General features: G+C 45.2%; 2 protein-coding genes across 17 annotated transcripts in view; one reads left to right on the forward strand and one right to left on the reverse strand.

The window, feature by feature from the left end:
- Nucleotides 1–17,038, forward strand: part of pard6a (par-6 family cell polarity regulator alpha) — a 37,783-nt gene that overhangs the window by 15,231 nt on the left and 5,514 nt on the right. For 3 of the 15 annotated variants that reach the window (XM_053885383.1, XM_053885375.1, XM_053885377.1), the window contains exons 5-9: nucleotides 33–232; nucleotides 483–6,723; nucleotides 8,491–8,655; nucleotides 8,726–9,765; nucleotides 12,977–16,604. In XM_053885383.1, the coding sequence (XP_053741358.1) occupies nucleotides 33–232; nucleotides 483–777 (495 nt within the window). In that variant the 3' untranslated portion in view covers nucleotides 778–6,723; nucleotides 8,491–8,655; nucleotides 8,726–9,765; nucleotides 12,977–16,604. Of the gene's footprint in view, nucleotides 1–32; nucleotides 233–482; nucleotides 6,724–8,490; nucleotides 8,656–8,725; nucleotides 9,766–12,976; nucleotides 16,605–17,038 lie in introns of those variants that run through there. The other 12 variants (XM_053885386.1, XM_053885390.1, XM_053885376.1 and 9 more) reach the window with 12 other exon arrangements.
- On the reverse strand, nucleotides 8,705–15,513 carry gal (galanin/GMAP prepropeptide). Of its 2 annotated transcripts, XM_053885391.1 has the most exons (7): nucleotides 15,461–15,513; nucleotides 15,310–15,390; nucleotides 13,949–14,003; nucleotides 12,514–12,585; nucleotides 9,665–9,751; nucleotides 9,008–9,079; nucleotides 8,705–8,946 (listed from the first exon to the last, which is right to left on the reverse strand). In XM_053885391.1, the coding sequence occupies exons 2-7, from the start codon at nucleotides 15,388–15,390 to the stop codon at nucleotides 8,885–8,887; spliced, it is 429 nt and encodes a 142-aa protein (XP_053741366.1). In that variant the 5' UTR covers nucleotides 15,461–15,513; the 3' UTR covers nucleotides 8,705–8,884. The 2 variants fall into 2 exon arrangements, with proteins under 2 accessions (XP_053741366.1, XP_053741368.1); XM_053885393.1 differs by lacking the exon at nucleotides 12,514–12,585.

Genomic DNA, 17,038 nt, shown 5'->3' on the forward strand with positions numbered 1-17,038 from the left:
TGGGGACGCTAACGCGACCAATGTTTGCTCAGGTGACGGACATGATGGTGGCCAACAGCCACAACCTCATCGTGACGGTGAAGCCGGCCAACCAGAGGAACAACGTGACGCTCCGAGGCGGGAGAGGCACCATCGGGACCTCGGGCTCCGTGGGCTCCGCCGGGTCCGCCGGCTCGGCTCTGTCACACGACACGCCAAGCCCCGCCTCTCAAAGCAACCCCATCACCGCAAGGTGGGACGCTCATCTGTGTCGCGTCTCGCCGTTTGAAGCTGAAAAATCACGTCCTTTTATCTTGACTTTATATGGTTTCAATAGTTTGTACAGGTTGAATTGACGCGTGTCGTCTTATGATTCATCGATAAAATGAAGTGTATATTTTAGATCAATTCAGTAAAATAGGTGATAAATAATACTTGAAGAGAGTAGTGGTAGTTGTTGCACTTTTGAAGCATCGCCTGACTTTGTCCTGTGGTTACCGTAGCAACAGCATCGCCGAGGGCGACAGCGACGAGGACGAGGACGACGGCGACCTCATCATGGAGAGCGACCTCCTGATGTACGAGTCCCACCGCCTGTCCAACAGCCACGACCTGAGCCGAGACCCGGCGAGCGGCGGGCCCCACAGCCACGCTCCGGCCAGGCCCCTCCCCCAGAGCGTCTCCATGCCCGGCAGCATAGGCGCCGCCCTCAGCGACCGCTCCAATCACAACGGAAGCGCGGGCCACGCGGCCAGTCAGGAGAACCTGAGGGAGGACGGCAACGTCATCACGCTGTAGTTCAGAACTGTGGACCAGACTGTGACCAAGCACCTTCACTTTACCTAAAGACGGCGCCCTGTCGCCGCGGATCTTCCGTCTGTGGACCGTGTGCCTGACCCTGCATGGACGTGACCTCGCCACCGGTGTCACCGCGGCGGCTTCTCCTCCTCATTTTTCTTTCAAACGAACAGAATGGAGCCAAAAAAAATCAACAAGAGAAGATGAAAATGTAACATGTAATCGCACATATTTATGTTCTGTATTTGGCGGGAAAGTTCTATCTGAGGTTGCTTTTTTTATTTCTGTGAAGAAGATTTTAAAGAACGTGTCGGAGTTCAGAGGGACCTGGAGATCAATCAGTCACAAAATGGTCTTGAATGAGCAGTGAAGTGGTCTCTCTGGGAGCGGCCCGGTCAGCCCAAGTCCAGCGGCGCGGCTCATTGAACCACGCTACCTTTGTGGATCTGTTGGACTCACTTGTTGGACTCGCCGCGTGGACTCACTCACTGGCAGACGTTCAGGTTCAGTCCTCTGCGCATGCTAACGTTAGCAAGCATAGCATATGAAAAGTGACGACACAAGCGACGACTTCCGGGTCAGAAAATGATTTTCTGTTTCAAGTTGTCAGGAAAGTGGTCAGAGACTTGGACCGAGGTTTATTCATGTGTGACACTGCAGTCGTTCACCAAATCATACATTTATGTTGGAAGCAAACTCAACTCCGATCACATGACTAAATCCTGGAGAAATCTTGTTGCTCCTCTCTTCTGGTCTTCTCGGCTAACCGAGGTCACGTGACCAGCTGGACTTCCTGACCCGCCCCGCGCTCAGGTCGTCGCGCCCAATCAGCATGGAACTCTCCTGATTCGACTTTTTAACTTTCGTATTTAAAGCCTTCTCCAGAGGTCCGTGTGAACGTGGCACCGAGTCTGAGGAGCTGGTAGGGATTTTTATTACTGTGTGGATGGATGTAGCGAAATAAAGGCGACACCAAGACCCGCCTGACTTTTCGTGACGCACGTCTCTGAGGGAGCTGGCTCTGACCCAAGACCTCCTCCCAGGAGGCCCCAGATGTTGTCGCTTCCACTTCCTCTTTCATTCACCTCCTGCCCTGCTCAACTTTCTTCCTCCAGGCCCCTCCCTCTCCTGCCGCTGTCAGTCAACCGAAGGAAGGGCCTCACAACCCTGGTGAGACAAGCGCACGCTGCATCAACACCGATGTTGTGACGCTGATGTCGAAGTCGGTGGTTGAAACGGTCTTTTGGTGGAGAGACGGCAGGAGGTGGAAGGGAGTGAGAGGAAGTGAGGAAATTCCTGTCATGTCTGAACCGTCCCATCATCCTGTATGTGTGTGTGTGTGTGTGGAGGTATTAGCTTACAGTCGGACCGGCTGGCTGACACACACACACACACACACACTGCTCTCTTTCATTATTACCCTCCGCCTCACTTCACCTCTGAGCTCCTGGCTGACGTTCATTCATGCTGCTCTCCCTCAAGGGAAGAGAGGGGGACACTGGGGGGAGCAGAAGAGGGGCTCAGTGACTGGACTCACCGGCGAATAGAAACAGTCGGGGTCCAGTCAGTGCTGCTGGAGGAGACTGGAGTAACAGGAGGAGATTCAACCTCATGTTTTCCTCCAGGAGAAACAGTCCAGGCAGTACGAGTTCCTGCAGACATGGAGTAGTACTCAGGGAGCTGTATTTGTAACAGTCAAAGTAGCAGTTGCAGCAGCAGTTGTAGTTCTCAGAGTAGTAATGGTGTGTGGGGTTGTAGTAGTGGTGCTAGTAATTGTTGTAGTCATAGAGGCCATAGTTGTGGGTGTTGATCATGGTAGTCAAGTACCAGTAGGAGCAAATATGACGGTAGAGCAGTGCCACCAAGTTGTAGTATTGATAGTAGTAGTTGTTGCAGTTAAAGTACTAGTTACAGTTGAGGTAGCAGTCAAAGTTGTACAAGTAGTAATGATTCTGGTGATAACTGTAGTACCAGAAGAAGTTGTAGGGAGTGATGATGGTAGTAGCTGTAGTCTATCAATACTCGTCATACTTCTGGTATTATTTCTATTACTACAAGAAGTAGTAATGGATGATGTTGAAGTTCAGCAGTATCTATGGAGGAGCTCACAGTAGTCAGACCTATGATGAGGGCTGTGTACTCTGGGTGGCAGTCGTACTTGTTCTAGCCGAGGTTTTGCTTGGTGTGTTGTACAGTACAGCTGGTGTAGTTCTCCCTCCTCCAGCAGCTCCAGCAGGATCACTGCTCTGCTCTGGACTCTGGACTCTGGACCCGGCGGATCTGAGCGGCTCAGTCTGGATCAGAAATCTCTTGTGACTGACAGAGCAGACCTCCTTCTCTTGCGTCATACATTCTGGGCCCTGGTCATAATGTTTAGCGTTCGAGCTCCTAGCTCTGTTTTATATTTTACTTGTATTTACTTTCTTTATGATTTGTTTCTCACTTTCCTCTGAGGTTGTTTTTATCTCGTATTTCATGTTGTTTTATTTTCATAGTAACTGTTTTTAAAACTTTACTTCTTCAGTTAATGACGGATTTGCGCCGTGAAACTCCAGCATTCCTCCCCGTCTCTCTCCATCGGCCCTGAACTCAACAGTCTCCAGAGGTGAGGTGACGGTCCCGTGGCCTCATGAAGTGCGAGCTTGTTCCCCCACACAGGCGCTCACACACCTGAGCTCCCGCCTGTGAGCCCGGACTTCCTGCATGAGGAAGTCGGGCTTGACCCCAGACGCGACCCCAGCCCACATCAGAGCCGCCACGCGCACGTCACTCACCCACCTGAAGGTCGCGTTTCCCCAGAGTGGAGCCGCAGATGTTTGGGATTAAACCTCCGATTACTGCTTCACACCGGGCGCTCCGAGTCATGGCCCAGACTTGAGTCAAGTTACTTGAATTGTTATTCTAAATGAGTCATTTTAATTTGACTCATCATCACTGCACTCTGCCTCCCTCTAGTGGTTAAACACCTGCCCAGCAGGCTCGCTTGAAAAGCGCTTTCTACAAAATAAGATCCAAATACCGAGGGACCGGAACATTATGACCACATTGACAGAACCCACTCATCACTAAACTGCTTGTCTAAGGTCACGTGTCAAAATATGTTCAGTCACTGCGAGGACATTCACTTTTTATTAGTGTGCGCGATGGAAAAAAACATAGATGATATTCACATTTATGTACACGTGTCTGCCTTGAGCGCGCGCCTCATCTCTCCTGGAGGAATCGGATCTGAATGTTGTCGATGCTGCTGGGTTTGTTGAGCCGCTTCAGCCGCTGGATGCCTGCGCGCGCACACGGAGGCAAACTCTTCATGAAACCAGTCAATGAAACTGTAGCATGAAATGCTGGTGTTCGCCGCAAGAGGGCGCGGTCCTCGGACGTCTTCACGGCCGCCCAGTAGATGGCGCTCGTGATCGTCACGCTTACCTCTGAGGAGCAGGTACCAGGCAGGTGGGCTGGCAAGGTCCCGATCCTGCGACACCAACCTCCTGCCGTCTGCGCCGGAGGGAGAGGGTGAGAGTCAGCTGAGTGTTCACTTGGTTCCAGAGCGTGAGACTCACGTTTGCCCTTCAGGTACATCATGGACTGAGGACCCCAGTGGATGTTGAGCTGCAGAGGAGACAGTGGCGGTTGCTGGAGACCAGTCCAAATAACTGGGCAGGGCTAACTGGGTTCCAGTTCGGTTCAGAAGTGAGCCATGTGTTTCAGATGCTTAGGTTTAGGGGGAAGCGATGAGAGGTCCCCACAAGGATAGAGACACAGACGTGTGTGTGTGTGTGTTACCTTCTGTGTGAGACAAGAGTGTAGCAGCAGCGAGAGGATCAGGGAGCTTGTGCACACGGCTGCAGTGTTCACCATCTGGAAGAGAAACCATCTCCAGTCAGGCACATGAACATCCGTGTTCCTCTTCTCCAGGGTCAGGTCGCGGGGGCAGCAGCAGGCGTGAAGAGCTCCAGAAACTTCCATCTGATCTGAAACCACAGCTCTCCCAGTGTGTCCTGCGTCTGCCCCGGGGCTTCCTCCCAGGTGAGCGCCTCGCTAGTCCAGGAGTCATCAGCACAGGTTCTCCTCCGAGTCTCTCCTGGATGGCTGAGCTTCTGGTCTGAAACTCTGGTTCTCAGGGTCCCTCCAAAGCTGGAGAAACCCACGAGTCTGAGGAGAGCTTTGTCTCCTGGCTCAGCTCTTCCTCCACCACAGACAGAGTCCTGATCAGGGCCTTCAAATGGCTGCCAGGCCAGACCTTGGACCCCCCGGTTCAAGAATCATTTACATGTAATCGAACTGGAGGAACTCAGGAGGAGGAGACGCGACCACGTCAGGACGAGAGAGAGACGGAGAGAAGACTGACACACGCGAGGTGAACATGGTTCAGAACACGGACTGGGACTGTGAATGACAACACACACTCCACACTCACCATCTCCGGCTTCTCTCCGCTCCAGTCAAGCGATTGTGGGTCTCACCGAGGTTCCGAGCGGCTTATAAAGCCGGGCCGCGGCGGGGGTTCGGCCCTGGCCCCCGGTGAGTCCCGGCAGGGCTCCTGTTTACTAGCGCTGGACTGGAACATCACAACAACACTGGCTGACGTCACGGCCGTGATCTGCTCTCCGGAACATTGATAGCTGCCTGTGACTCCAGCTGGACCACGAGCTGTTGACCCGGAGAGGCTTCCCAGAAACGACACACCCGCCGGACACTTCCGATCCTCCCACACATGAGGTCAGAGGTTGCAGGGGGCTGTCCCAGCGAGTCGGGGTGAGAGACGGGAGGCACGTCTCTTGACAAACACACACTTTAATGACGGACCACCGCTGTAACAGTCGCCGCCACCGCTGTTGATGGAGACAGCGCGACTGGAGTCACTCTCCTGGAATGGATTGTTTCTCATCGATGTTTCGACTCCGGGAACTGTCAGACGTGGCTCTCACTTTGGCTGGAAAACATCCTCCTCGTTCACCTGAGAGTTTGGAATCAATCAAATTAAAAACACTTCGGTGTGAGTGTGTTCGACACCTGAGTATCAGAATCAGAATAGAATTTATTGATATGGTCAGTGGGGGTTCCACCAACTAGGATTATTATAGTATGAGAGCGAAATACAAAAAAGAAAAATGAAATTAAAAAAAGCCTGGTGCCTCGGTTTTCGATCGTCTCAGTATTCAAACAAAAATTTCTAGATTTTTTTGCTTGAACGAAAATTCAGAACTGGAACGCCCCCGAAAAAAGCTGGAAAAAACATAACGTGCGCGGACCGATCAGCCGACCCACGACGCGCTTTGTTATTGTGTATAACGCAGCCTCTGTATGTAGACGTGTCCCGTTAGCTCCATTTACTGACTGTTTCTTCTTCATACTGAGGTGTAAAACCTTTCCTGTCTCCACACTGGACCGTGGTAGAGTGTCACAGGGGAGGTGCTGGAGCGCTCACTCCAGGGTTTGATGTCCTGTTGTGGGCTGGAGCTGGGACAGGGATGAGGCCAGTCTGGGACAGAGCGTGACTTGGTTTATGACTTTGTCACAGCCAAACTGCACAGAAGCGCACATTCAGAGCTGGACACGCACCGGGCACCTCTTCCCTTCTGGAGAGACGTCACTCACTCGGCAACCCCTCCCACATGCAGCGGCCACACACATAGAGGAACAGCCACCTGCAGCAGACACTCGACATTCACTCCTACAAAAGACTATTTTAAGGCTTGGAACGCATTAGTTCTTTTTCCATTCATTGTCATGGGAAAAATCGATTCAGATTGCGAACAAATCGCTTCTGGAACGGCCGCCTGGAACGGATTGTGGTCGAGAACCGAGGTACCACTGTATAATGACAATAACAAAATTAAAAAATAATGTTTTCAGAGTGATCATCTGTTGTTTACTAGACAATCTTTGGCGCCCACCGCGTCATCATCCTGTTGATAGAAACCATCTCCCACATGCAGTCAAAAGGTAACGTTTTTAACCGATGAATGTATGTGACAAATGTATTTCTGAATGCTGAATGTCTCAGAGGAAAATCAATAATTGAGTTCTACATTTAGACGGGTGAGCGCTGTCGCCGCTAAGACGGCTTTGTAATGACTTTAGCATTAGCATGCTAACACTACTAGCTCGGAGGAACTCGGTACGAATTCTAGCTTCTTTGTTTTTTATAAGACCCGTCGACATGTCCTATTGGTAGTTTACACAATGTTTTTATTGTTAGTGTTCTTTTTACGCGATTTAAAGCATCCAAATAGAACCCGGATGTAAGTGCATTACGGTAAAATGCTAATGTTCTAAACTCATTACAAACGGTGGTTTTATTTCGACTTTTTATTTCGACTTAGTCCTTACAAACGTGACTGACTTCGACTACACTGTCAGTGTTGAACTGGAACTGGACCACAGATCAGTTTCAGCATGTTCCATGTATGACATTGAAGGTGCTGAGCGAAAGATTCGGCTGGTATCAAGCATTGGTGATGTGCGGATCGATCTGAAACATCGATACCTCCGATACTAGATCTGGATTCTATAAAATCGATTCTCAGACCAAAATATCGATACTTTCTATACTTAAGTAATTTAAGGTTATGTATGTCCTTAACAGGAACACGATGAACAGTAACTAAACTTTACTTTTTAGCTACCAAATATTGTATTATTATCTTCAATCAAACTTAACTTGTTACATTTATATATATATATATATATATATATATATATATATATATATATATATATATATATATATATATATATATGTGTGTGTGTGTGTGTGTGTGTGTGTGTGTGTGTGTGTGTGTGTGAACGTGAATTAATAATGTATGTTAATTTAACTGTGCAATTATTGTGGCATTGTTTGTTTAAATATTTCACTAGCAATTTCAGGTTGTAGTTGCCAGTATAATAATTGTTTGTACCCCTTTTTTGTAGATAGAACCCTATACGATTAAGTGTTCAGTGCCATAATTTGTGTTTCAGTGAGATACCTGGGAATGAAATTATTCATAAATAATGTTCACAAATAATTAAAGAATAATTTATTTTAATGTTTTATTTTTTCAGAGTAAATAAATAAACAATTTCCTCATCCTAAGGAAGCTATGATTAGGTGTAGTCACATTCAGTATCGGATCGGAAAGGAAATCAGTGGAATTGAACATCACTATCAATCATTCTTCTTTATGTCACAAATATAATTTTAAATGTGGGACCGGAAATAGAATTCACATTAAAACACGTTCAGTTTGATGTAAACTAAATGGAAAACTGGTTCATGGGGTGTCGAACACCAAGTTTTGCACTTCTTTGGGGTGAAGTTTTGCGATTCTACAATTCATCTGGAAGCTTCTAGGAAGAAGTGCATGTCAGAAAGTAATTGAAAAGGAGACTATTATACCCTTCATTTTACTCTCATTTCCTGTTGGATAATTATTAATTTTGTTTGGCACCTGACTGTGGTTTGTATCCTTTAACTGAGGGAGCTTGACTCATGTTTTTGTCATTTTATTTTCTCATTTAAATATAAGACAGACGACCTGTTAACTCATTTTGACACACTCCATGCTGCATTAGTGTTCTGGATTATTTCTAATATAATTCTGTGCTAGTTTGCTCCTGGTTTGAGCTTTGAGCCCTCTGTCTTTAGTGCAGGTGTTTTTGGTTGGTATTTCCTGTTGGCTCTTTATCTTGTCGATAAATGATCATGTATATCTTGCTGTTGTTCAACAGTGAACTTGGATTAAAACTATTCCCAGACGGTCCTGCTGCCCTTGTATCCAGGACTTCCACTGGGTCTTTGTGAGTCGCTCAGGATCACCCGGCGGGATCCCCAATCCATTGTCCCGAGACGTCCCTCAGGACCTCCTCAACAGGGTGGTGTATCGATGCCCCGCCGTACGTGAGAGATCAAACGTGCTGCCACACCTCTGTGACTTTCAGTGGATACAAACTTTTATTTACACAGAGAGATGTGAGCTGATGTCAGAGACACCTCCAGAATCAGATCTTCGGCTCCAGGATGGGATGGGTCCACGGCGTGGGGACATTGAGGACAGTGCACGTCCAGACAGAAAACAACCAGGATCACGACAGAGGAGAGAGGGGTTCGCTGACCTGCGGCACATTAAGGGTTGGCAAGTTCGTCGGATGTCACGGAGGACGGCAGGCTGTCCAAGGCTCCCATCTCTGCACAGCAGAAACATGCAGCAGTTCAATCCTGACGTGCAAATGATCGGCGGGAAAATACCTTTAAGTTTGAGGTACGACAGGAAGTCGATGACAGTGTGGATGATGTCTTCATCTGCTATCCTGAGGGCACCTGCGGGCCGAAGCAGCACAGACGTTCAGGTCTTCACCCTCACAGTCATGACATGAATTGACACGACAAATGTTTAAGAGGAGAAGTGATTGCTCCTTTGAGTTTTTGATGTGATTTTGAACCTGATGAATGGAAAGCTCACATATAATCCCAATTCAAACCGTCTGTTTGAGGAAGTGTTGGAAGAGGATGCTCCGATCCGTCTTTTATGGACCCGACACCGATATTGACACCTGGGCTTTGGGTCATTGGTTGAATTACAAAATTACTGTAGACAGATCATGAGAAGGTGTGTCTCAAAAAGACGCGTGAAAGAGAAGTGATGGTGAAAAAGAAGAATAACAAACGGATCTATGAATAATATAAAGACAGAAAAGATATGTTTGCATCAGCTGCGTGTTTATTTTGACAGTGGATGTTCTGGGAAATTCCTGTGCGTTGTCTGACAGAACAGCCGTGAAGCAGTGAGTTGTCCGCTGTCGCATGATGATCTGAGAACAATGTTGCTGATGACGTTAAAGCTCGATGCGAAAGCTTCATTGATGGATGACCTCTAACTTTTTTTTTGTGGCAGGAGCTACAGACCTGTCCTGAAGTCCTCCTCCTGGCCCATGTCTCTCTTCCCGGCCAGGCCCGGCTTGTCTCCCAGGCTCCTGTGTCCATCTATGCCATCTGGACAACAGGAAGTGAGCATAGAAGCAGCACTCACATTCAGAGATAAGTTGCTCTTCACACTTGACTCCCTCAGCCTTTATCAAGGAAACATGCTGACCAAGTCTCAGGAGTCTCTGAGGACGAATTTGGAATCCGATTCAGCCGTTTACAGCGTCACTGAGTTTGCTCCTCCTCTACTGAGGATTTCTGGCTTGGTGGACCAGCTTCTGCTGGGTCAGAATCTCGACGTGTGCGTTGAGGTGCTCAGGGCCTCCGGCGTTACATTCACTGCATGAGGGTCTCCCTGGTGTTGACTTCTATTGCAGCGTCGAACTAGGAAAAATCGATTGCCACACTGGATTTTCATCTTGAATCAAGTTGAATCTGACCTTTCATAACTGAAACTTCAGCGACTCAAGGCTGTTTCATCTGCCCAAATGGCTCAGGTGGGAGAGAGACTGGAGACCTGCAGGTCCTGAGTTTCGCCTACAAGGGACTTGCAGTTTGAGACTTAAACAGCTTGCAACCAGAACTTGAAGCTGAGTATACGAACAAAAAAGTCTCCCACTAGAACCGTCTGCTCCACGTCTAACTGTCTAGTAAGAGCATCAGTGACACACCACTCAAAGCTAACTGCAGGGGGCCCTCTGGTGGCCACGGAAGTAAACTACAGCTGATTCAGATTTCCCGAACTTCATTTTGATTTTGATTTGGTTTGGACATGCTGGAATATATGTTATGGGTGGGTAATTAACTTTCCCAAAATGTTCTGTGACAAATGTGAGGGGCCATCATTGTTATCATATGCAGCTGATATTTGAAATTGAAAAATATCATAAAATTGTGAAAACTGTGACTTTGTGTGCAGAAAATATGTTTTCTTTATTGAATATGTTTTCATACATTCTCAATGTAATCATAAATACTGGGAGATCTTTTAATGTGGTGAATATTTTGGTGAACTATGGGCAAAATGTATATAAAGATGCTTCATTACAGATTGTTTTATTTATTGATTTTGAGGGACAAAAATTAATGATAAAATGTCTCATTCAAAGAAATTGAGTTTCAAAAGAGTACAGAGAAGTGGACACAAATCTGGAAAGAAACTACAATTTCTTTCATGGTTTTGGCCTTGTGTGGGCCGCATGTGGCCCCCGGGCCACCCATTGCACCACCTCTGCTGTAAACACTAGCAGCGGCTTCTAACCCGGTGCATTATTAAGTATGCTAATGTTTATAGGATATTCTGGGTCAAACTAGGGGTGCGAAGGACCAAAACCTTCCTGGTTGGGATCGTCTCACGGAATTGACTCACGGATCAGACCTTTTTTTTCTAATGAAAAATAGGACCATTATGAAACAAATCTCAGCGTAATGTGGCTGCACTTTTCCCCTGCTACTTTAAACCTCTGTGATCTGATCGCCAAATTCAAATGACGCTGTAAACATGAGGCACATTTTAGAGTCGGATCAGAACTTGGATCAACACGTTTGCAACACACACACACACACGAACGTGACGGCACAGGGACACACCTTCACCTACTTCTCCCACTGACATTTGTCTGAGCTAAATCTCATTGTGTTGCTGTGTGTTTGGTTGTTCGGCTTCCAAACGTGTACGGACCACCTGCAGGGCTTGGCTCGGCAGAATTGCAGTTACAAATATATATGTTAGATATATATTTCAGCAGAGGGAGGGGGGAAATACACACACGAGGAGGGGGCGGGGTAGGGGCGAGGGGGGCACAAGCTGCAGAGCATCAGAAGTAGCACTTGATCATGTGACCCGTTTAGTGCTGGAGTGTGAGCGACCCCATGACCTTGACTCTAAGAGCTAAAATGCTTTTCCCTTTAATTGCTCTACTCTATTATTCATTCTATTAAAGGTGAAATACTATTTTTAGTTTTCTTTTTTAATATTTGTGTGAAGCTTTTTCATCTTCAGAACATCAGAGAAATGAATAAAATGAATCAATGTTTATTAATTAAAAAAAATGTATGAACGCCTGTGCGAACGCCTCGTTGACAATAATCGATGATTAAATTAGTGTGGTTCTGGAGTCGACTCGTTGGGACCTCAACGCTCGCTTCGCACCATCAGAGCTAAGAGGGGACATGGCTACGTGACCGTTGCGACCCAGAACGCCAACAGCAAGGGACCGTTGCACTGGGACAGACCTGTTAACACCACTTTTTGAGGAATTAAAATAAAAATATAAACAACATTTGACACTATACAAATATTCACAACTATTTACCCATTTTTTAATTCCCATTTATATTTTTGAATTTATGTTTATGTTCTATTTTGAAGACCACAGTCGACTAATCATAAAGGTAATCGCTGACTTTAGTTGCAGCCCAACAGTCTTAAACAAATAGTTGTTTATTGTGTGATTTTTTTTTTTTTTATTTATATTTTACTCGCTCATAAATGTAAGTTGTGTAAGTCTGCAGTAACTGAGGAAAGTAATCCTCAAAATAATTCCCACACATCTGTTGAAATGAGTCGCTGTTTGAAGGAGTTTGGTCATCTGCTGGAGACTCGGAGAAGAGCGGAGCTGGGTTTAGAACTCAGCCAGCTCTAGAGGTTAGTGTTAGCTGCACCTCCGAGCTCAGTCTGAACATTGCTCTCAGCTGTGTAGCCAGGACGAACACAGTAAGCACAGACAGCAGGGGGCCTCTTCTGGAGGCAGGAGCGGGCGGAGGGCGGTTCGGACAGAGCAATTCCCGGTCAAGACCCTGCAGCGGCCGTGCCAGTGTTTCTATCTTACATTGAGTGAGCAGCTCTTCTCTGCCTCTGGCCCTGGGTGAATCCTTTATCTGAATTAGGTGATCAATACGACCTGAAACACAGGATGAGGCAGGAGCAACCTTTACCTGTTTACCTGAGCTGCGCACGCACACACACACACACTGACACACTCACACACACAAGCACGAGAAGAAGTCTTTGTCCTGCAGCCGCTTCAGCTCGTCAGTCGGCTAAATGAGTTCTCTAATGAGGCCGCGCTGGAAATGAGGGTAAATTACAGTGGCGCCTGCGAGCGGGCACAAAGAAGCCGATTCACCGATGAGACGTTTCTCAGAGCGGGCTGTCGCAAGAGAGCTAATAGGTAGCCGGCAGCTTCAATTCCACGCACATTTAACTGCGTGCGGAGCGTGTCCAGCTTTTGTCGTCCTTCATCATCATCATCATCACACAAATGGAGTCAGGATGCGCCTCTCTGTTCACAGGATCCTCCGCTGCAGTTTCTACCTTGGACAGCGCCGAAAACCCCAGATCTGTCCAGTTACGTGCCTCTATTGAAGTGGAACAGTTGCTGCTGCCATGAGGCCGACCATGCAGACAGCTGTGAGACGTTTCTTTTTTCCTTAGTGCTTTTTTTACTTTTACATTTAATTATTAGATTAGTTGGCCTTTATTGTACGTGTAAGTGGTATTCCAAATATAAGTCTATTTATTTACATTTTTATATCATGTGTAGAATTCCTTGTTGGCTTTTTTTTTGTATATTTTGGTATTTATGAATTTGTTAAAAAAAATAGCCTATAACGTAAAGCAAAATATATATGAATGTATATATAAATTGAAATTTAATTATGCATTTTTTATATAATGTTTTTGTTTTATACTTAGCTATACCTTATTTAAAAATACCTTTAACAACTTATTAATAAATACATATTTTGCTTTATATATATATATTTTTTCATAAATATCTAAATATACAAAAAAGGTATCAAGGAATTGAGTCTTGTTTAACTGAATAACTGAAGCACTAAAAATATAAATCAACAACTCTCACGATGAAAAGTGTGAGATAAAATGCAGACGCCATCTTTGTTCTGTTGTAGTGGCAGACCGTGCAGGTGGCCTCTACTGCCACCTTGTGTTTGTTTTTGGCTAATGCATAGCGCTAAAATGCCCAGATCTGCTTGTCTACAGGTTACTAATTGTTTTATAAAAATATGGAAGTAAAATATACTAATTCATGTTTGTTTACTTTAAATGATGCATAAAGTGCAGTAAACAAATATATAAATATAAAATTGTGATGTTGATATCAATGAAAGGATGTACTTTGTGAGCTGTTAAAAATGTTATGACTCAATTTTAAATGAATAAGTAATCATTATTTCTTCTAATACAGATATTTAATACCTTAAATGCATGTGTTTGTGTGTGCGCTTGTGCGCAGTACTTACGGGGACCTAACAGGTATCCAGCGCTGTTGAGGGTCCAGCCTCGCTTGTCCTTCGCCTGCACAGCAGAGGAAGCATCAGAGCGTCAAGTGAAGCAACAAATGAATGAATGAATGAGCCGTCATTCTGTAAGGCGCTTCATTTGAATTCCTACTGATGTTAGTGCTGCCTCCTGCTGGCCAGCGCTGAGAGTCACAGGCTCTGCAGTGTCTGGTCAGGTGTTGACAGTTCAAACTCAGCTTCTCACTGCTGTGCATGCAACAAGTGGCTGCCTGTTGGCTGGTGCGACGTCATGAAGGGCGTCTGAGCTCAACGGAAATGATGACTTTTTGTGTTGAAGCTGAAAGTGTTTTTATGCTGGGGGCGTGTCCTCCCAGTCGGGCCAGACAGCAGGTCCGCATCTGTCTGTCAGGGCTGAGTGTCTCAGCCACACCCACCGTTCTGAGCGTGACGTTGGGAGAGCTGCGCAAATTTCCCAAAAAGTAATGATTCATTTAACCAAGCCGTCTAGCATTGTTTCTGCGGAGACGGAAATGACCGAATTTCTGCAAGGTTTTTCTTTTTTTAATTCCTCGATATATATAAAAAGGTGCCTAAATTATAATGGTGTCGTGGTTCATTTTTTCACAGCATGTACACAGATGGTCTCATCACCATTTTGATGACAAATTGAGAGTCAATCCATATGATCAGTATCGGTTATCGGCAGCAAAAATCCCGGTCGGAGCCTCCCGGGTTTGTGGTCCATGATTGGAGTGTAGCATGGAAATGTGACGCTGCTGTCAAGTACGAACTTGTCGCCTCTGCATCAGACTGAAGGATTTTTCTTTTGAAAGAAGCTCTACTCAGATTTTTTTTCTCCAATTGTAACTTGATTTGTGTTTTATTTATTTGCTCAGATTGTTATCTTTTCTAAACAATCAACTTCTCCGGAGTTCCCGAGATTTTCCCACTTTCAGTTGCTGAACTGTCGATGTACTTGAGTTGGCAGGAAACCAGTGACACCTAGTGATGGAGCTCTCAGGTAAAGAGAGTAACAGGATGTCATTCCTCAGAAATATTCATACATTCATCACCCGCCACCTCCTCCCTTTAACAAAATATAACTTCTGAATTTTAAATACTACAGTTTTTACTTAATAGTTTTGCCTTTCGTTCAGCTGGAGTTAAGAAAAAATGATTTGTCTTTTAACTGCACTGAAAGGTGCAGGGATTTACTTAATTGTACAATATTAGAAACAGAATACTGGCACTGAAAACAGACTTCAATATTTCATTTTGTCAATGTCTTTTTTCCCCTATATTCAAAGTGTGTTTTAAATCATTTAGTGACAGAGTTTTGTGTTTAGGAGCGGAAGTCTTACCGCGATGACCAGCCCGATGGTCTCAGACAGACTTGCACAGACGATGAGCGACACGCAAAAAATCCCAAAGCTCCTCTGCATCTGTGAAGGAAAGTTACAACATGCTGAAGCGTCTTCTTCACTTCAACAGGGAGGAAATGCTGTCTCTTACCTTTGAAAGGAAAGTGTGTGTTGGTGTTTCCTCGCGTCGACTCTCAAGGTGTGTATGTGTGTCTGAGTGGAGACATGAGAGAATCCAGCCACCTTTTATTCCCACTCGCGCTCGAGAGCGCTCACATGCACGAGCGTCAGCTGCTCCCCACCGACTTCAGGGACACGTCACTGACGGGCGAAGTCACTTTCATCACTGGGGAGAGGCTTGAGATGAGTTGGGCATGACAATCATCAGTTTCAGAGAACAAAAGTCACTGCAAATATAAATATATATATTAATAATATTCAATATTATTATAATAAATATATTCTCATTTTATAAAACAGAGGTTTTGTTCTGACCTGGCAGTTGCATATGAAGATTCATACCTCAGATGTTTAAAACAAGTGTTATTAACTCCTACATCTGGATCATGATAATCTGGATTTGAACCGCTCATTGGACAGCGCTAAAAATGAAAAGAAATGAAAACTGAGTTTATTACAATATTCAATTTATTTTGGTTTAATGATTTATGATTGACACCTAAATGATGAATGATTTTAATAGTCGGATATCAAACTTTTTAATGGCGGTTTCAGACATCCTGTTCCCCAAACTACAGAAGCTGGAATCAGACTTTGTCTTCACTTCAACCTTCACCCAGTCTTGCCTCAACCTGGATCTGAACCCCCGTCCTGCAGCACTGACCGCTGCACCACTGTGCTGTGCAGACGATGAAGTACAGGCTTAAACTGTCAACTGTGTTAGTATAGATCCACATTAGAGGATGAAACGCTGCTGTTCAACCTCGGGAGACTTTCAGGGTTCAGCACAAATTTGAGGATCAATTCCATGACAGAATTCAGTGATCTGTTCTCCAGCTGACGTCAGCTTCAGAGTCCTCATGTTGCGGATTATCGTGGTGTTCCATGTGTCATTGACTTCCCGTGTCTTCACAGCACTTCAGATAAGTGGTCACACTTCGCTCTGGTCTTCCCGGCAACACCTGAGCGTCGAGAGGAGTCCTGACGATTTCCTGTCAGCGACGGTCAGACGTGATGAGCTGTCCGAGCACAGACCCGCGGGTGGCACCATCACTCCCAGAACAAGAGTGCAGCCGGGAAGAAGGTGTTCGCCCGGTCACGCATCCATATAGCAGGTGATGCACACGTGAAACATGAGCTTGGAAACAGACCTTTTTGTTGGAATGATATTTAAAAATAACTGGAAGCAAAAGCATATGAACTCTACGCTGATGCTTCACACATATCTGTTGTGTTACAGGTCTATTTATATTGTAATGGTATATGTTTATCTTATTTACATTTTCTTTATCTTATTTAATACCATATATATAATGATTATTATTATTATAAAAAATAAAAATAATAATTTGTGCAATAATCTGTGGTATTTAAAAAATTGGTTTAAAATATACTTAAATGTTATTTATTAAATATTTTAATATCAATATTATATATTAAGTATTTTGCTTTATTGAGATTTATTTTATAATATCAACATTATTTTGTTTATTCATTTTACTTTAATTATTTTTAAATCTTTTTTTCCCATCACATTTTCCTGATTTTT

The sequence above is a fragment of the Synchiropus splendidus genome, chromosome 14 (assembly GCF_027744825.2).
Source record: "Synchiropus splendidus isolate RoL2022-P1 chromosome 14, RoL_Sspl_1.0, whole genome shotgun sequence".
NCBI lineage: Eukaryota > Metazoa > Chordata > Actinopteri > Syngnathiformes > Callionymidae > Synchiropus > Synchiropus splendidus.

Excerpts from the sequence above, each read along its gene's own strand:
- gal (XM_053885391.1), bottom strand. The coding sequence starts at position 15,390 with ATGCAGAGGAGCTTTGGGATTTTTTGCGTGTCGCTCATCGTCTGTGCA. Across the intron at positions 9,752-12,513 it reads AGAAGAGCTGCTCACTCAAT|ATGGCATAGATGGACACAGG; the intron begins GTAAGATAGAAA and ends CCTGTTGTCCAG. Across the intron at positions 9,080-9,664 it reads GGAGGAGGACTTCAGGACAG|GTGCCCTCAGGATAGCAGAT; the intron begins GTCTGTAGCTCC and ends TTCGGCCCGCAG.